General features: G+C 41.0%; 1 protein-coding gene across 1 annotated transcript in view; it reads right to left on the reverse strand.

The window, feature by feature from the left end:
* Window positions 1-20405, reverse strand: part of RAP1B (RAP1B, member of RAS oncogene family) — a 31525-nt gene extending 11120 nt beyond the window's left edge. Inside the window, exons 1-2 of the mRNA XM_063322992.1 lie at window positions 20244-20405; window positions 1343-1427 (exon numbers count right to left, since the gene is read on the reverse strand). Of these exons, the coding sequence (XP_063179062.1) occupies window positions 1343-1399 (57 nt within the window). The 5' untranslated portion in view covers window positions 1400-1427; window positions 20244-20405. The remainder of the gene's footprint in view (window positions 1-1342; window positions 1428-20243) is intronic.
* Window positions 20406-20988: the final 583 nt, after the last annotated feature.

Below are 20988 nucleotides of genomic sequence, written 5' to 3' on the forward strand. Positions count from 1 at the left end.
TACTGTTCTAGGTATATACTCAGTTATCCATTACATTTTTGAAGGCAAATTAGATGACTGACATAACTATAAATTATAAGAAACAACAGGAAGTTAGGTGTATATGCTTATTTAACTAAGTACTGTTAGATGAAGCAATTCTACACCTTCCTTTATCCACTCTCACCTGGAGCACTGAATTAAAGGCATGCATTGATTTAAGGTTTGTCTAACTCTTGGAATCATTATTAGTTTCTAGTTGAATAGGACACTATACAGCTGCATGGCTTTTACATTTGCATTTAGAACTACTGCATCTTCTACTTATCTGCCAGCACAGGAATTAGTCAAAAAACAACTGCCAGCATTTACTAGTCTTAACTAGACTCAGTAGGATATTCCTGTGTACCTAGCACGTAGGACGTTTTTAGCACAAGTCAAATGGAACTTTAAGACTCAACACCCAAGTCAGAGCAGACAGGTTCAAATCCAGAAACGCTGCAGTAAGATAAAGAATTCAGAGGTGAAGTAGAAAGTTCTTTCTCAATATAACATGATTTTGTCATTTAAGTTTTCCTTTAGGAACCGCTATGTAAGAGAATAGTTCTTAAGAGTGGACCCCTAGACCTTACTTTATGATCAGGTGCTCCATTAAACTCAAAGACATAAAGTTCTTAGGTGGCCCAAGAACATCATATTCTGTGAACTTTTTCAGTGCTAGTCTAGGTCAAACTAAACTTTTCTGTAATCTAACTAAAGTGCATGAGCTCTTTGGTTTACAATCATCTATCTGCTGCAGCTACACACCTACTTGCAGGGAAAGATGTAGAAAACATGTTAAACTTCCTGCAAACGTGCAAATATATATTTATATTTGCATAAAAAAAATATTAGTGCTTTAGCGATTGCAATCAAACTTTAAGCAAACAGCACCTTGAAGGCCTTTCTAGAGCCAGGAGTTACCAAGGCCAGACACAGGCAAACTAGTTCATTGTGCGAGTTTCATGAAGGAGCTTGATTTCCTACAGACCTATGGCTGAGTTACCCAGTGAAGCCAGAGACCTTCATAATGCTTTGGCTATGCACTTCGCTGTGTAAGACAGGCAAAGATCTGATTAAGCACCATCAACCAGCCCCATACACAAATATTAGCATGTGAGAGCCCACCAATGAATGTGGATACACCCAGTAAAGGACGTATCTATTCTCACCAGGAACCCTCATCAGTCATTACTTAAGATTTATTTTTGTTTATTTGTGCACACTTATGTAAAAGAAACATGGGCTAGTAAAGAGTGTATTAGACAAGAGAGACACGAGAAGCCCAAGAAAACATACTTGAGCAGCCTCACAGAGTACTTACCAGAGCAGACTTTCCAACACCTCCAGAACCAAGAACCACTAGCTTGTATTCACGCATGATGCAAGAGATAAATCACCCTCAATACCTAAAACACACAATAAATTATTCACCCTTTTGATCAACGGGAGAACTATTTTAGCATTACTACAGCAACTACAAGATCGCATATATAACAAGACATGAACAGTTAAACATTGGTATCAACTGATAAATACAGGAGATACACCATCGTAACCAGGCATAACTTAAGCAGGATGTCACTTTAATTATTACACAATATCGAAACCATGGGCATTTACTCAAGACACTAATTGCTGAACAATGCTACTTTTTCATCTAGCACAAATAAAGTACATCCAAGGTTTTCTTGTTACCACTTAAAGAAGAACAATTATTCATGTGTTATCTAGCCTAATTTCATAGCCAAGATAGTACAGACTTGGAAAGCTTTTAAAATGGAGGTTTTTATATTCCATGAAACAGTAATTTAAAGAAAAGGCAAAAATAGATTAAGACTCTCTGTAATAAAGACCTCAGTACCATGATCTTGCTAAAATATTACAGGTGTTCCAAAGAAAGTGCACAAGTAACTGGAAGAACTGCTCACACCCATGTCCACGTATCACTTTCTCAGAGGTGTCTGGATGGATTCATGTTTATTTATGGCAAGGAGGAATCAAGCATAGAAATTAATTTCCTCCAATTGTTAGGCCAACTACTTGGATTACAGCATACGATGCAGTGAGGCATGTTCATCTCATTTTCCAGAAACCTACAAAATCTCTTCTAGTCATGCAAACAAGGCCATAGAACCTCTCGGCTAATCACAGCAAACATTAAGGTATTTCACAGGTTTCTCAAGATTTTTCATTCACTCACAAGAACTTGCATGCACCATTTATTTTGCAACAACAGACCAAAACCAATATTCCCAAGAGCCACACAGATGCCTAAAGGGCTTGCAGTTTTACAGCCACTGCATTGATGGTATTGAATAGGTTTATCGGGTGAACAGCTGCTAATGTTTGTTACCTATGATACTGATATAGTAATTCTAAAAAAAATGTCTCTTAAATTTCACAGCTACTACATTCAGTCCTCATCCATCCCCCAAGCTTATTTCATATCACACAAGTTTTTGTAATTTCATATAGATACACATACACATGTAAATGATTTTGTTCATATGAGCTGACATGCATGAAATGTCCCCAGTCTCCTCTGAAGAACTGAAAGCATCAGCATGCTGACAAAATGGTCACTAAGCAGGGTTTGATAAAAGGGCTTAGTTAACTTTTTTTAATACGGTGGCCATTTTCAAGCTATCAACTCTTAATACAGCTGCGATAAAATGCTGCAAACCATCAGATATAGCATTTCCTCTACCTCATTACTGTGTTCCCATAAAGAAATACTGAATAAATCCTACTATAGTAAAGCTAACAGTTACTATTGATAAGAAACAATTATCCAAGACGAGATAGCAGGCATTTTCTCATTCTGAAACACTTAAATGCTAAACAAAGAATCACAGAAAGACTTGTATAAGAAAATTACACCAACCTCTTCTCAGCAAACAAACATTTCTCAAAAAGAACAGCAGGATCCCAGAAGACAGTTTTCAAAAAAAATCCCCAGTAAGTCTGAAAGTTTAATAGTGTGTTGCTAGATATCTAACTGCAGTTATAATGACTGTAGTTTCATTAATAACTGGAGACAACTAAAAAAATTCTTTTGAGACTATTCCTCTCCTACAAGCTAAATCTGGTCCCTTGTTCCACACTAGCTAGTGTGGCTGCCTACAACAGTCTGCCAGACCTGCTTGCTTGTCTTTGTTTAAAACTGACCCAGCAAAACCAGAACAAAGCCACATATTTTGGGACATGTCTTTGGGTCATACTGCTCAAGAGAATACATCTCTTACAGTCCTTCTAGCAACTGAGCTAACCGGATTGCTACTGCTGCCGTGGGAGGAAGGTCTCAGTTCCTCTCCTGCAGGTGCTCTAGCACTTCTCAGATTGAGTTACCAGAAAGATGAAACCCTCTTCAGCTGACAAATAAGTTGGCAGTTGGGGGAGAGGGCAAGTGCAGGGAATCCAACACAGGTGTTTGTACAAGGTAAGCTGCGGAAGTAAAGTAAGAAAGACCCTTCTCATCAGCAGTAATCTCACAGCATCTCTGGAGTCATACCATCTGTTAGGTGTTTAGCACAAAATGCTAAGATGATTTACATAGAAATTAGAGCACCTCCATGTTAGTGTCCATCTTTGCCATCAGTGATTAACTCCACACTGCCAGAAGACTGAGAAATCAAGAGGCCAGATCCTATTTAATTTTCTTCTTGCAAACACACAATAAGCAATCTTTCAACTTACCTAAACTGTTCCTTGCACCTTAAGCAAGCAAAAGGAACACAAGGAGAAAGCCATAGGGAAATAATTGACCTGATGTCCAGCAAAGCAAGTCTCTCCACAGGCTTGTTACCAATAAATGTTGAGACTTTTCAGTGATTTTCACACCTGGTAGAACATTTTTTCACTCCTGACTTTAAAAACTATGCTTTCTTCCCTACAATGGATTCTTTTGCAAACATAGACCTCCAGAACCATTCACACCACAAGATTAATCTATTTGTCACCACTGTAAATGTTCAGTTAGATCCACAAATGTGTAAATTGTCCAGCCTTTCTACAAACAATAGGAATAAAGGACTGTCTCTAACTGTACTGAAATGCACCTTTCAGACTCATGACAAGTTAAGCCTATAACTACATTACCTGACATTTCTTTAAAACAAACATTCAATTATGCCTTTGTTTTTGGAAAGGTGTCACTAGAATGACACAAACTTAGTGGGTGTAGGGGAAGTCCCAATACAGTAATCTGGGTGAATTGCAGCAATTTCACCGTCTTTAAAAGAACAGTTTAAGCTGAGTTTTTCAGTCTGAAGTTAGCAACTAAATAGGGAGATAGCAATAATGAAAGCTGACAGTAATTTAGAAGTAGCAAAACTTAGGCAGCAGGTACCAAATACCTGTTTTACCTACTGTTTTGAGTAATTTGTGACTTTTTCTTACTGAGTAATGTACAATTCCTTAAAGAAAATTCCAAATCCTGAAATAAGAAGCTAACCACTTGGTTTTAGTGAGAGACTGGCAATTCCATTTTGGCTCTCAAACAGGGATTCAGGAATTTAATGCAAGCCAAAGCTTCTTTCAGCATCCAGATTTGGAAGTTCAGCTCTAAATATCCAATCGCTGTACAACACTCTGGAGCCAATTTCACTGCTTTAAGTGGTGGTACATAATTAAAGCATATATATACACACTATTACAGCTTGGTTAGCCAATCTTCTTAATCTCAGAAGTACCTAAGCAAAAAGCTCTAAGATCTTTGAAGACGCGACAAAAGCTAGACTGCAGTACACTCAAACATTTCTGTGACCTTCCCTCCAAACTTGGGCAATGAACAATACAAGTACCAACCTTCCTCTTTCTCTGTGACTATTGTTTTGTCATTTGTACGGTTACTCCTTAACTCACTGAGAGAACATGGCAATTCTTTTATACATTCACGTACCTATACAGCACAGGGGTGGCTTGGCACCTCTGTGCTAGTCTATCGTCAGGTACTCTGGCCATGACATCTTCGAATAAAACACAAAGCAACAACATATTCTCCAAAATGCTCTAAGAAAGCTAACCTGGACACCTCTAACACAGCATGCAGCAAAGCACCATCTATCATCTGCTCCCACTCAGATCTACCACCCCACTGGCTTTGAGCAGCAGTCCTAATGCCACTAAACCTTCCTCTTACCTTCTAACAGGAAAGAGAAACTCAATTCCTAGCTAGGAGAACTTTCCTAAGAAAACTTTCCTGGTTACAGGTCTTTGCCTCCTTCTCAACTACGGCGACACCAGCCCATGAAACTAGGAGCTGCTTTAGGACACCGCGATCAGTCACACTATTTGGTGTAATAAAAGCCTAGCATGCACTTTTTCACTGACCAGTATGCCTGTTGGCTGCAAGTGTGCCCCAGACTGAGTTAGGGCTCCGATCCTGCCTGAACTTGACTTCCCAGTGATTCCCAACTAGCCTGACCTGACTCTGCTGTAGCTCAAACCCATTTTTCCATATCATATGTTGTACATACAGACTGCTTGCATCCTAAACCTTGATCATGCTCTTACTTCACTTTTCAGATTGACACAACACTTGACTCTGGAACTAATATTGTATTCAGCTCCATCCAGTGCCAACACAATTTCCTTTTGACTCATTTATGACAAACAAGCGGGGGCAGACAAGGAAGACTACAAAGTATAAAAGAGGAGATTCAAGCCATAAAGCACACCATCTTTCAGTTACCTGATAGTAGTTGAAACAATAGAAGCCATTAAGCTTTGAGCAAGATATTAAAGTAAAAGTTCCACCGCTGAAAGAGATGCAAAGTATAAAACTTGAAATGGAAGCTCAAACGTCTGGTGGATTTCCTTTTCTGCCGAAAAAAAGGCACTTCTCTAGCCATTCTAAAACAGATACTGGAGTTAGTGCATGCAATATCTCTTTATAAAGTCTGTGCCTTGCATTTCATATATCATCATCCCCTCCCACCCCCCCCTCCAAAAAAAGTTACTGGAATAACTTTAGAAGAACATGTAATTATTAAACTGTTTACATAGTCAAGACAGAGCTCAGTGTAGCACCTCAAGATTAATTTTCATGAGTCTGCACTAACCGGTCATTCCAAGAATACCCTTCAGTTCTAAAGCTATCGGAAAGCAATTGTGTTAACTGGAAAGGAGGAAAGGATCATTCATGCACATAAGGACAGAGTTAGGTTTACGTGTATCCTCATCTACAACTTAGCATTCTGAAGCTACAGCTATAACAGAGAACGGCGAGCATTTCTAGAATAGGATAGGGTTAAGTCCAACAACATGTCTGTACTCCCCGGATCACCTGATCTCAGGGTTTTAAAACGGATATACTCAAAGGGGCACAACAGAAATGAAGAGGCTATGATAACTGAGTAACAGATAAGCAAAATACCCCAGATTTATTGGATAGTTGATGACAAGTATCCACCAAGTCACCCAACAATTAGATATAACCAAGTTTAGACTTATTCCTACCAAATAAGCCAAATAACCTGTTTGAATCCCTTCTCATTTAGTGGAGTCTATTTTGAGACATTTTGCTTTCAAGGCTGGCTACCTTTAAGGTGACAGACCCACAAGAAGTGACAGCACTGCCAATTTCCTTTGCTTTTTCATTTTTCTGCTCCTCCATCTTTAGGCAGCAAAGTACTGTCAACTGTGCTTTCTCTGCAGGCACTGAAGAACAAGACAGGAAGCATGCAAAAAGTAAGGCCTTTTTCCCCTTTAAATCGGAGCAGGTACTAGCTTTGAACAGCTGAGTCAAGTATTTATATGCACAGATATTTGACATAACTGTGAACTCTGGAAATGTCTAATGCAAAATTTAGCTAGAAAGATAAAAGTGAGGGAAGCTACTCTTCTTCAAGAAACAGCGTTTTCACATAAACTGAATTTTAGTGCTGTCTCAAGTGTAATCTCTCGAAAGTACAGAGCTGACTTCCAGATTGCCTCCATGAACTGCCAGTGACGTTTCAGTAACTGCCCTGCATACTTCCTGAAATGTAACAGTCCATAAAACCACCGTGTCTGTGCAGCCTCTCTCGCTAGTCTGTTCATATTACTTTTTCTAATTAATGCATGTATTAATGCATTAGTGTAGTGTATTAATGCAACCCCTTAATTCTGCTTCTTCATAGCACACTTCTTAAAGTACTTGATAAGAGAAGCAAGAGCTTTATACGCATACGGGTACCTTTTCCAATAAAGATTTTCTTTGAAGGATGAGTTCCTTGAATAAACCCATCTGAACCGAAGCAAGAAAGGTTAACCAGGACAAGTCACTGGAAATTAAGTATTTTAAGAGCTTCACATCTGTCAAGAACCATGAATGTGGAACTTGCTTTGTACTTCTGCCCTAATTCAGATACACTGGAAAAAAGCACCTCCTGGACATTTTCTTGACCAATTTCTTGAAACATGTCTCCAGCAAGAGGCAAACCAAAGCGATGACGCTAAGAAAGCTGAGGAATAAGAAACCCTACTTGAACAGTGAATGAAGAAACTGCACGCTTACTGCTTGTAAAGCCTTCCTAAAAGAGCAATCATGTAATGGAGAATTCAGGAAAGTTCAAATACCATTGGTAATTGGGCTTGTGATCACAGTTATGAAAGTGATTTGATGATGTGTTTGGGTTTGTTTCGTTTTTGGTTTTTTTTTTTTTTTAATTTAGTTTTCTTTCAGCTCCTTCAGCTTGAAGTTTTGGCTTCTGATGCAACTTTGTTACCATATGAGGAATGGGAAAGCTAATAATCCAGTCTTTCCAAGTGATATTAACCCAAATGAAGCTGTTAACTGGAGCTCAGCCCCAGGCCAAAGACATGAACTAAATTCAGTCAGTACTTGAAGATATCTCTGAGACTTGCTTATGTGAACTAGTTGTTCAGGTATGGAATTAAACAAATAGCCCCTCCCAGAAGCATTATCATTTTCAGAAGGGATCATGATTATTCAGCACTTTAGAGACCATGATTCTTGTTCAGACCCTGACATTCTGGTTGTATTGTGAAGTTGCAGCATAGTCACTAGAATTTTCATAATGCTTCTCCCCCAGCAACCTCTCTGGAAGAGAGGCTTTGTTAGAACCACCTTGGGAACAGAACTCCTGAATTAATCTCAACTGTTTGCATGAAAAAAAAAAAAAGTTGCAAACATTAGAATGACAGATGAAGCAAATTAAACAACTGGTTTACCTGCTCACAGTTAGCAGAGGAGGGAAAGAAAGCCAAGGAAAAAAATCCTGCTTCTGAGAGAGGGGAGAGGGGATACTAGCCCTGAGATGGAACAAGAGGACAATGGTCAGACATTTGGGAAAATAGCTCTAGTTCAGTCACAGGACCAACCAAGGTCAGAGCATTAAGTCTTTACAGACAAGATGTTTCCCACTTCTGGTACTGGAGCAGTCTCAGACGGCCAAACCTAAATCTTTCTAATTGTCTCTACCATCCAGATTCCAGTAAATTTCGAGCTTGCCGGTTTAGAACCCCTTCTTGAGGGAAGCAACTAATTAGAGAAGAGACAATGCGTGCTGTTCTTAATATTCCCCAAATACTTACATGTAAGGTGAAGTCCTACATTCTTAACCCTCACCTCCAAGGAGTTGGTTTGGGTTTTTTTCCAGAATAATTGCAGTACATAAGCAGCACCTTGACAACACAACCCAAAGTGGAAGCCTGGTGATTTTCAATAACTTTTAGATGCTTAGGAATTAAAGCAACTCAGAAAATCCTTACTCAACAGGGTAAGCGGTATCTCTTATAGAAGAGAAATTAAAATACTCCAGAGCTGACTTTCACACTTATTTATAGCAAACGTTATTCAGAAGTCAATTTTGAAGACAAGATACACTGAAAAGCTAATCGGGTCTAATTAAAGACTTTTATATTTAAGACTCCTGGAAGTAGAGCTATTTCATTACTAATGCAGACTCTTTGGAAGCGAGTCAACTGTTCAGTAAACAAAGTTAGAACCAATTTTATTTCTAGTTTTTACCTGGTTTTGATAACTTCTTGTCTTAACAAACAAGTATACTATCAGTTGGACAGCTAGTTTTTCTGGGCACTAATACAGTAAGTTTTCTTGAACAAAAATATTTCTTCAATTATGTTCAAATATTTTAACTGATGCCAGAGGATCTTCAAAAAGCTGTCTGGGTGATTAAGCTTATCTAGTCACATGAAATCATACTAACCACCTGAGAAAAAGGCAAAGACATGAGAACAAGTTACTGCAGCACAAACATGACACTGAGGTTTAAGTTGCTCCTTGAAATGCCCATGGGGACACTTACACAGAGACAGCTTAACCAAGTTTTCCTCCTTTTATTGAAGGGAGCTTTCTTGCTTAATATCGCACGCAGGGACAATTTCCACAAAGCAGCCAACATGAGCTTACACCTTGTGAGACTAGTTCCACTGTCTAGAATTAGTGTAACTGAATAAAATCCGGCTTTTTTTTTTTCCTTACGTCAAAGTTAATTCCCAGTTAGATCTTAAATCTGAACACAAACTTAATGTATGTTCTAAGGATGAAAAGTGGCCTGCTTGAAGTCACTGAAAGCTCAAGATGAAAGCTTCCTAATGTGAGAGACTAACAAGCATATGCAACTTGAAGCAGTTTCATACAAAGCGTAAAAAGTCATTTCAAAGCAAGTGATGTAATGAACATTCTTAAGCTACTAAAAAAAATGCTGTTTCACCAGTTACTGAGGTCAAGTTTCGACTTTATGCAAAAAATTCAAATACGGCAATTCAAATTTGGAGTCCCTCATAAAACCTAAGCTGTAGGATCTATTTAAGCCTCAATTGGAGTTTGTAACATTTATCAGATTTATTCTTATTTTTGGTGACTGTTTGCCATGGGTTTGGATTTTCTCCCTATTTCTGTAAAACAGTCACCATCCCCCATGAAAGTTGTTTGTGCATGTTCTACCAGTCAGACTTTCAGCTAAAACGGTGATCTCAGAATTCCTGAAGAAACTGAATTGTAAGTGGTTTTTATGCTTGCAAAGAAAATCCAGGCAGACAATAAACAGAAAAAACGCTCAATTTTTTTAAAATACTAAAAGCATATTAAATTCAGACAATGCATAATTACCACATTATGATATCTTGCTATGCATAAGCTAAGTACTCAACCATACAGCAAGTTTTGAGAACTGAGACAGCAATTTACTGCTGTCATTGCAGAGAGGGATCTGTATTTAGCTCTAAAAATTCTATCAATTCATGGATTGCCACATCATGGTATACCCAACATGCTTTATACCTGATATGCATCCTTCTGATTAAAAGCAAATATAAGTACTTGTTTCTCCCCATAATTGTTACAGTACATTTTATCTTTCAAGCTACAGTTAAAAATAGCAGGACTACAAGTAAGGCATGGAAATTTTCAGAGTCAAGATACTTCTCTTGCAAAAACGCACTCGTGAAGTTTGAAAGTTACTTCAAGAATAAGCTTGCCAGTTGGCTTAAGATTGACTTGTCTTTGGAAAAAGGCAGCTTAACTTCTGTTGCAGAAACAAGACCTAGCCTCAAATTCCATGTGATATCTGCTTAACATCTGGCAATCCTAGCTCTACTCTGATTGTGACACTGGCTGCCGAACCAGTAAAGCCTTGTATCGGGTTTCCTTCTACCAATGTAAATTCAACTGCAATTCCAATACCACCTGAATTTTTGTCCCTCATGTCTATTTTTCTCTTTAACCCACGCATCATATATATCCCTGGCAATGCCAGAGCTTGCATAGCAAGTACCATTACTTGCACTGTCTTCATTATTAAAAATTCAGTTTCAATTCAGGCTTGTTTAGATTACTAACACATCGTCAAGGCACAGATGTACAGATTTCCTTCATCATTCTATGATCTTTTGTTACTGGCCATTTAAGACTGGTGGGTGTAGGCCGTTTACATACAAAGTATCCTTCCATAGTATGATTTACAATAATTCTATTACAAATCAGGTTAGTAGCCTAAGAGCAGTGTTACAAATTCCCATACGTCATTTTAATTAAGATTAAAAGTTTTATCTGTTGAAAGGATACTGATTCTATGCAAATTGAGAATACTAGCTACTAGCATTCATTAACAGGAATGAAATTCGTTCTTCCATGACAAATGAACCATACCAGCAAAGGCCCAAGTAATTGTAACTCGTGTCTGTTTTGACCTCTCCATCAATACTACCTTAACAGAAACATGGTATTTGAACGTAAGCAGCAAACGTCACTCAAAGTCACCCAAGTTATACCTAATTTCACAATCAGTTCTTTTGTTAAAAGCTTGAGACATGTCCTGAGGTTAAGTTGAAAAAGGCATACATCAACGCCCAGCAATAACTACCATCTTCTGCCACATGGTCTTGCCACCTCTGCAATAATGGAGGTTCAACCTTAACTGCTTCTTTTCACAGTTAACTTTATTAGCTGACTCCACTGATGAAGCGTCTGAAACGCTTAATTGAAGTAGCTGAAACTTGGGCAGAATAGCCTGTTCTGTTTCTGGCAACAAGGCAGTAGCATCTTGAACCCAGGGATGGTAGCTCCTCAGGGAACATACAACTCAAACATACCTCGATTAGAAGATGACAACTGTAGAAGATGACCTTTACACTCTTGTCCATATGCAGATGCGCAACTTGGTTGTTTCTGAGGCAACTGCTAAGCTGTCACAAGCTTCACGTGAGGGTATTAATAAAATAAACCAACAAAAAAAAACCCCAACACCCATCCCAGAAAACCAAACCCGAACAAAAACACCACACCCCTCACTAAAACAAAAGCTGGCTTATTTTAACATGCCAAGCTGTGAACTGCCATAGTTCTGCATCTGCTTTGTAAGCAGCTGATGCATCTTAAGACAGTCCCAAAAAAGTCTCATTTAATGGGTCAGGAATTTCCAAGAGAGAGAAAAATCTGACAGTTATGAGCAGGAACCCAAAGGTATGTAATTTATGCTTGCAAGCCTGAGCTCATAGACACAATGACACCTACACAAAACACTGAATAATTTTAACCAAATGAATTTGAGTCATACTCATCCCCACACCACTTTCTCTTACATGGACTAAATCTTTAGTAGAGAGTTAACAAATTAATGAGTTAAACTTGTTTAATCAAGTCTCCACAAGAGTCTATTTGAATCTTCTTAAGATCACTCTAGTTTTTACTTAGACCATAGATTTTGGTTCCTCTGCATCTTCAAAGCTTGCCATTTTCTGGAGAAACCTGTCATACCTTAAAACACACTTTGCTTTAAGTCAAATCAAACACATACTTTGATAAGGTAGCAGAAGATATCCAAAGCATACTGAAATTTAAAATTGGCTCCAGATGTTCTGATGGGATGACCTTCCGAAATACACATCAGCATTATCTGGTCTTCTACGAGTCATCTATTATTTAGACTATGATAATCACCACAGCATTTGAAGAATTGTTACTATATCCTCAATCTTTTACTGAAGAGTTTTACTTCCAGCAAGTTAAATATACGCATCTCAAAGCAATCTATATTTTGGGCAAAGTCTGAATGGAAGAATGACTTTTCAGTCCACCCTGACTGTTCCAGTGAAGCAAGTTTATCCTTCATGAAACCACAATCTTGTATTTCCACATTGCTTAGGTGTCTCCCAGTTTAGCCAGTGCATCCTCTGTTTAGGTTCTTGGGATCTACAACTGCAACCTTCTGTAGATAAGGCTGTGAATGGTTCCTTATTTTCACTTCGACTATCACAGTAGATTCAGCATTCAGCTTGAAAAAGAGGCTTCAGCTTTCCTCTGTGAAACTTACAGTACCAAATTTCACTTTAAAAGTGAAATAAATGGAAAAAAAAAGTGAAATAAGTGAATAAGATTAATTAACAGAAGAATTACATTACCTGAAAATACTAATATATTCAAGCTGACACATTTGTCTTTTAAAAAAAGTATTGCAAACTGCAACTTAAGATCTTGCCTCTGGCTAGAAGCAGCATGTACTTTCAGTTAGCAAGACTCCACATTGTTCAAAATATTGGTTACTGTAGTTAAATTAAGTCCAAACTAACGTGCACTTAATGTTGCTTCTTCATTAGTTTCCTGGATAGACAGGACCCAGATTTATAGCAGAAAAGGAAGAGGTGCATCAGGACTTTTTTGTTTCTTTGTTCTTCAGGAATAGAACTGCACTGTTGATCTTTTCATTTGAGGCTTCACATAAAATACTCTTATTTTCTCACTTTAATTCCTACTCACATAGATACACCACTTTTCTTCTGAGATTACTCTTAAGAGTTCAATGAAAAGCAACACACAGATCAAAAGGATACCAAACACCAGCACATTCAGTGGCCTAAAGCTCTTAATTGTAAAACTTTGTTTTCAGCTACTCAGTTTTCGCAGAACTTCAGCTACCACACTTAAATTTTCTATGTGAGATCTCTGGCTGAACCTCAATTTAGCTTAGGGCGTTTCCTGAAATAAAAGGTTTAGGGAGATCAGAAAAAAAAAAAACAAAACAACAGAGGATAATTAAAAAAAGGCAATGGACTTGCTCAAACATAAAAGAATGGTGAAAAGGTAGTAATAAACTGCAAGAACATACAACGAGCAGACATAGGTATCATTCAGAAATGCTTGATTCTCTTTAGTATTCAGATACAAAACCCCTTTTTTTGTACACCAAAAGTAGGAACATTTGAAGGCCAAGCATCCAGTGAAAAAAAAAAAAAAGAGAGGAGTTATGAATGCCTGTTTATTATAGTATCACAGGCTTCTCTCTATTGGTCTCCAAACTTACTCAATGCCCAGGATGATCTGTATCAAGTAACAGGGTGTCTCTTCTTTGGTGAGACCCCACCTAAGCTGCTACTTAAGTCAAAAAAGATATATCAGAAAAATGGAAGAGTGATTCTCTAGCACGACAGTCAGCTATTCTTGCCTCTTCCAGTGCTCCTTTTCTTGATGCCATAGGATGACTACTAGTACGCAGTCTCTCAGGTTCCACCAAGTGCTAAGATGACAATTTGGCATCAGTTTCTAGAAGCACTGCATATTCTCAAATAACCAATGTCAGCAGAAGTTGGATTTTGAACACAGCATTTCGCAGCCCACTGAGAACACAAGTCCAAGGCATCTCAAATTGTATAATTATATTCAGTGAATACTGTTGATATAAAACTATCACGGAAATTCATCTATGGACTGGTATAGTATGTACAAGAACTCTTAAGGTGAATTCACACTTTCCAAGAACTCATTTCTGATGCTGCTCATCATACAGCCCATGAAACATTTTCTGTACACTTGCACCAATATAAGCAATAGACAGTAAATGACAAAAGGACCATTCCCTAAATGGGAATAAAACCACCACACTAACAGAATGCCTACTGCCCATCAATTCTTCATTTTAAACAAGTCAGAAGGGTCACAGAAAGACAGTATGATACATCCTTATACATATTAACTATATAACTCCAGAAGCACATGAGTCAAGATCTAGTGGTGTAAATTTATACACTTTCCTAACCCCAACAAAATCCTTCAGCAATATTGTATGCTAAAAGCAATCACATGAAGACAAGGAGGCTATGCTTATGGGTCATCTTGTACATCAAGCTTTCAGAATGTTATCTTGTAAGTAGCTTCACAATGAAAGATCAGAGGAGGACTGATGACTGCATCTTACAACACCTAACAAGTTACCTTAACCACTTTACATTTGCAAGATTAATAAAAGACATTCCTGCACAGTATGTTGTTGGGCTGCCCCCACACTTAACTAAACACATTAGCCTGGACACACAGCCATGCACAGCTCAGTCTCAACTCTAAACGTCACATTATAAACAAATAAATCTAGTCCTAAATACTATATTGCAGAGAGTAAGATTCTTAGGTAATTTCCACTTAATAGATTACTTCCATTCCATGTTCCAGGTTACCCTTCCCAACGCTCCGAAAAAAACAAAACATGTTGCAGCTTCCCACTGGTCTTCTAATGAATCACTTTCGGGGGAAGTATCAGACCAGATGTTATAGAAGTTTGGCTAACTGCAAGCAAGGACTGTACAACTGCACAACTTAACTACCAGTATTGTCTGGGTTCTGATGAAGTCCAAGCACTATTCAGCATACTAGCTTCATCTCAAACAAAAAATATTGAACGTATATGAAACCTTTAGAAAAACACAGAAGTAGCTGGTCTGGCCCTGCAACTACTGAAAACACTTTGATTTCAGTAGTGCTGAAGTGCCACACCCAGCAACATACAGGTCCTTCTGCCTCCTGTACCTCCCCTCTCAAACTCCACACAGGTAACTGTCATGTATCTGGCAGTTCATTGTTAACACAGATGTGGTGGTACTCTTTCTGTTTCTTCCTGATACATGATGTATACTTTTAAGAAATTTCCCCTCACTGCAGACACAAAAAAAAGTGAAGGCACAACTTGGTAGGTTGCAGAAACAAAAGACTGTGAGTAGGAAAAAACAGAACAAGACTTCAAAAACTAAGACAACTAATACAGACAAACAAAAAGAAACAGTTGCAGGGACTATCTGTGTTCACAAGTTATTTTAGATTAACTGAAGAGGGGGCTAGCCAACATATATTATTTGGGCAATAGTAAATTCATTTAAGAAAAAAACTTTCACCATCTAATTTCATATAAAGTTATGAAGTAAGCCACACTAAAGGAAATATTGTTAAACTACACCTTTTCCTTTAATCCAGATTACCTACTGAAATCAAGACTTAGAAATAACATAACCAAAGCAAGTAAGAGTAACATTCACCTCAATGTCAACAAATTTTGATGCAATAAGCACATTCTGCACAGAGTTTCTATGAAGAAGGACAAGAATTATAACTACAGGTCCTTGCTTTAAGTTTGTCTTTGGTTATGAAAATAAACTGTTCTCCTGCTCCAGTTCTTCAATACTGCCCAGAAATTCAATGATATAAAGTTCCTCACAGCTCTCTGATTAGTTATATTGAAAATTATTTCATGAATGAGTAACAACGACATACAATACCCTTTCTGCAGAAGACCTGGCCAAGTCATTCAGATTTAGGACACCTTCCTGTGTTGCAACAGCTGCAGGAATGATACGAAGTGATCTAAGAAACTAGGGGTTCCCTGAAGAGAATCTCAGGCTGGAGAGAAACATGAGATGCTGCTTCTCTGCCACAGGATGCAAACGCCAGTCCATTAGAAGGGCTAGGCTGTCCTACTCCTGCACTATGGTCTTCCTCCCTCAGCCAAAAATGAATTAACCATGTGTACTGTAATTGGCAGTCTCTTTTCATACTTGCATAGTAGGGATTTACTTCAAATAACATCAAGTCCTCAGACTAATAACTAGAAAGCTAAGCAGGACAGCATACAAGCTATCGTTGAATGCCTCCTCTTCTTCCTAAAAAGTTCAGCTCTAAAGCTCCTTTAGCTCCGCTACGCACATTCCTTTGAGGTCTTATAGTAACTTTCACTCTACTGCTTCTGTAGTAAAAATTACTGCTCTTGGAAAGAGAGCATCCTGAATAGCTAGAGGGCCCCCAAATCATTCTGTATTTCAAAAGTTGCCTAATAGGCAAATTTCCAACCTGGTGTTTACAACCTTCCTCACTTTCCTTGCTGCTAGAGGACAGGAACATGTAGCATGTCAGGAGCTCACAACAGCATACATAAACAGGCACAGACGATAATAAAAAAACCCTTCTCACTTTTAGCTGTCCAGTGTTTGTTAGCCATTCTAAAGCTCAAGAGATGAGAGCTTCAAGCCAGAACATGCTGCTGCTTTTGAAGGTAACCTAATTCAACTGCTCCATGAAGAAACAGTTTGTGCCAGCAGACAGGGTCTTTAACTTTCTCCAAATAGTGCTTGCCTACTACAAGCAAACTGACATAACTTCATCAGAATATTGCTTCTACTACGCCTGTCCCACTCAGTTTTCTCAGTGTTGACAGGCCCTAAGGAGAAAGTCATACATTAGATGCTCCAAGTGAGATACTAAAGCTCTGCTACAGTCAACTGCTGAACAACTTTGAAAACTCAGTCAACTTGAAAACAGGTCCCCTATTAATGGCATTCAAGTAACAAAAACCCTTCCTTTTTCCCTCCTTTACGCAAGAAAAACAGAAGCAGACCACCTTAACCACCTCTGAGCAGGAAAACAAAATTTGTCTTTGAATATGAAGGTGTAGTTACTGTAGATGCTCCTTTAATCTCTCCGAACAAGGAGGCTGTCTAAAATATCCTTCTACCTGACCTAGATGCAACAGAATACAGCAGAAGCCTGCCCCAACTCAGCAGGGATTCAAGGCACTGACATTACACAGTGCACTTCGGTCTCCTTTTGTATTTGTTCTGAGGCAAGAGAGTAGCAGTGCTTGTAACCATGAGCTAAACACGAACTTCTGTTGCACAGGGTATGCTTAGAGATCTGTTTACTAAAAGAGCAATTTTGATTACAACTCATAACAACTTGAGCTTAGCCTGAAGAATGCTCTCAAACGTCAGTTAGATATCCGAAAGTCATCTAAGTGTCACTTAGCCAGACCAATTCATAAAGGACCCACCTACCCTCTTACCGTACACCCAAGGACAAGAGAGTCCCTGTTTTTATCTATAAGATATTCTTACCCTTAAGAGCACCTCTCCATACCTAACTCCAAGCAGGCAGCAAAGCTCTGCATATGACAGGATTGGCACTTTAGCAGTAAGCATCAAGTACTCAGGTACTTCTGTGACTTCTACACTTCCCACACCCCAGATGATTGGTGGACAACCGTTTATTTTCGTTCCCAGTCACATTTACTAACTGTTAGATCACAAGCTGCAGTGTAGTCTTCACTACACTTCCTTCCTCAGTCATACAAGTAATTTCTTTCCCCTTTTGTAGGCCCTCACCTAGATTCCCATCTGTTTGCCTCTGCTCCAGAAAGGCTCTCAATTAAAAAGACAGTCAGTTTTACTCTGCAAAACTGGCACAGCACAAGAAGAACTGTCATGGCTCACTTCAGATTTATTTTTGATGAACTGTCCTAGAGCAGAGCTTTGGAACAAAATAGCACAATTTTAATTCCACTCAGAAAACTTATCTGGTGCACGTATGTAGTAAGAGAAGCAAGACACACAGTTACAGACAGTAAAAAGACTATTGTTACACCCCCACCCCCCCAATACAAGTTCTGTTTTTACACTTATAGACTTTCAACTCTGTTTTGCAGATTATTTCAGCCCCAGGCAGACAGGTGCTCCAAGTATGATCAGCTTTGCTGCAAAAAAGATACATGACATTTCTATTGTACAGTGCAACTCAGAACTCAGTTATCTAGCTACAGATAATGATAAAGCTTTACACTACAGTTGCAAGTTGAAGTAGTTCATACCACTGCAAGAAGCAACCCTGAAAATATGCAGGTACCAAGGAATAAAACACTTCATCTAATTAGTTAGAAAGTTTATTTGCAACGCCTTTGATGTGAACAGCCAAGGTAACCTCCACTATTCCCTCAGCTCATTTTTACCTAGAATGAAGTCTACAGAATAGACTTTGAGTAAGAGTAAAAAAACATGTGATGAATAAAGAAAGTAAAAACACTTGACTATAGCAAGTTTTTTTCGTTTTTTTTTTTTTTTCAAAAGCTTGCAATTTTAACAGAGGCAAGTCATCCAAAAGATGAACATTTGATTTATTTTTCAAGTTTTCCATAGAGAAGAAAAGAGACTCTTTCCAAAGGGAAATACATTTGTTTTTGCATGGTTACTATATAAGACAATGTGATTACCACATTGCCTTTTAATTAAAATTTAAGAAAAAGAAGTGTTCTGTGTCTTCTTTTTTATAAGAGTAATTTCAATGTATATTTTACTGTGAAAGAGTACTGAAAAGTCTTTGTCATACACTGTCTACACATTTCACATTGGGCTAAGATGTATCTGTTCTATGCTGGAAATAACAAGTTACACTAATCAAACCATATAAATGCAAGAACACACACACGACCTGTGCAATTTTCAAGCTGGGCATCTCTAAAACACTCTCTCTCTTGGAACCACACTGTCTTACTATCATACCCCAGAGCTCTTTTTTTTTTTTTAAATATCCCCTGAAAAGGATAACCCATCCCTTTAAGATGGAAAAGGGAGTAGAAACCACACTGTTGGTTTTGGTTTTTTTTTTTTTTTTTTTTTGCAGGAAACCTTGGTTTATTATCCTTTTTTTGTAACACCAGGCCAGCACAAAAACGCTCAGGTTTGTTTTTATTCGACCTTTCGCAAACTTCACTCTCCTTCCACCGCTTCTTCACCGAGACATGCAGAAGGGTACGAGGTTATCTCCGGCTTATTAGACAGGTTCGGCACAGGGAGCATCAGTCAAATTCTTCCATTTGCTTTGACACGGGTGGTGGTGGTAGGGGGGTGTGTGTGTGTGTGTGTGCTGGTGGGGCGTTTAGATGAACATCCCTGTCATCCCCTTCTTGTTTGGTGACAAGCAAGAGGAGAATTCGCTGGCCACGACGTTGCCTGCTTGTCCCACTCCGTGGCTACCCCAAGCACATGCACCGGCGGTCGGTGGGCTGCCCGGCCGGTCTCGGGGCGCTGCGGAGGCCGGCCGGGCAGCCCACCAACCGCACCCGACCTGCCCCCCCCTCCTTCCTCGCCTCGCCCCCCCACACCGGCCGGAAAGAGCCAGCAGCTTCTCTCCGCCGATCGGACTAGGTGGGGCTCCGGGCTCGGACTTCCCGCTGACAAACGACGGCGGCAGCCGGGGATCCGTCCCCCTTCCCCGCCCGCGGCGGGGGCCGAGCCGGGCGTCACCCGCGCCCCTCCCCACAGCCGGCCGGGCCCCACGTCGCGGCCCCGAGCCCGCGGGGTTACAACTTTCCGCTTCCGCTCCAACTTCTGCTCCGGGGACCGGCGGCAGGAGGAGGCGAAGGGCAGGGCCGGGCCCTCGGCCTGGCTGCCCCTTCAGCGCCCCGCTCCCCACCCCCTCTCCCTCCCCGCGCCTGAGGCCGGACGAGGCGGCGGCTCCCAGTTCCTCCTCCGCCATGTTTCAGGCTCGTGCCCCTTCCCTCACAGCGCGCCGCTCCCCGCCGCCGCCGCCGCCGCTTCCCCCCCACCCCCCTCCCTCCCGCCGCCGCCGCCCCCACCGGCCCGTCCCCGCCCCGCCGCGCCACCTGTACCAGACAAACCGCTCTCCGCCACAGCGGCGGCGGCCCGGCCCGCTCTCCCCGCCCGCGACCTACCGGACAGCGCCTCCGCTCCCCGCCGCCACCGCCTCGCCGGCCGAGCCCGCTGCGTTGCGCTCCGCGCTCCGCTCCCTCTCGCTGCCTGTGCCGGGGCGCGGCTTGGGGCCGTCGCCGTGACGCCGCACGCCCAGCCTCGCTCTGGCGCGGCGGGGGCGGGGGCGGTGCGGAGGGGAGGGGTGACCTCGCCGCTCCGCTCCCACCCCCGCGCAGGCGCGCGGCGCCGCGCGGTCGCCCCTCCCCCCCCGTCCCCCCTCACACCTCTCCCGGCGCCATCGTACAGCCGCCATCGCTCGCAGGGTCCCGTGTCGGTGCGGCGGCGACACCCCCTCCCCAGGGCACACGGGCTCTGTATGGAGGGGAGGGCGAAGGGAAGGGATGGCCCTGACTGGAAACCCCGCCGAGCCGGGCCGGGCCGCCCGCCGTGCGGCTCTGCGGCCTCCTCCCCCCCCAGGCTGGCCGCCACCGACTGTGCTGGCAGCGAGGGAGGGAGGCCGCCCAGGGGCCCTCGTGCGCACGCTCCTGCCTTGGACTCGGGAGGTTTTTACCCGGGGATGGAGACCGAGGAAAATGTGCTGTTTCAGGGGGTGGAAAAATGCGTGAAGGCTGGAGGCCAGAGCCCAGGGTTGCCTTGCAGGACCAGGCCTCTGATCTGTACCCTGTCTTCTGTCAGGTGTTCCTGAAGATGCCTGGTGCTCTATAGCAGCGCATCCGCTAGGATAATGCAGGTCCCTGTCTCCCCGAG

Source organism: Chroicocephalus ridibundus, chromosome 1, assembly GCF_963924245.1.
Source record: "Chroicocephalus ridibundus chromosome 1, bChrRid1.1, whole genome shotgun sequence".
Classification (NCBI taxonomy): Eukaryota; Metazoa; Chordata; class Aves; order Charadriiformes; family Laridae; genus Chroicocephalus; species Chroicocephalus ridibundus.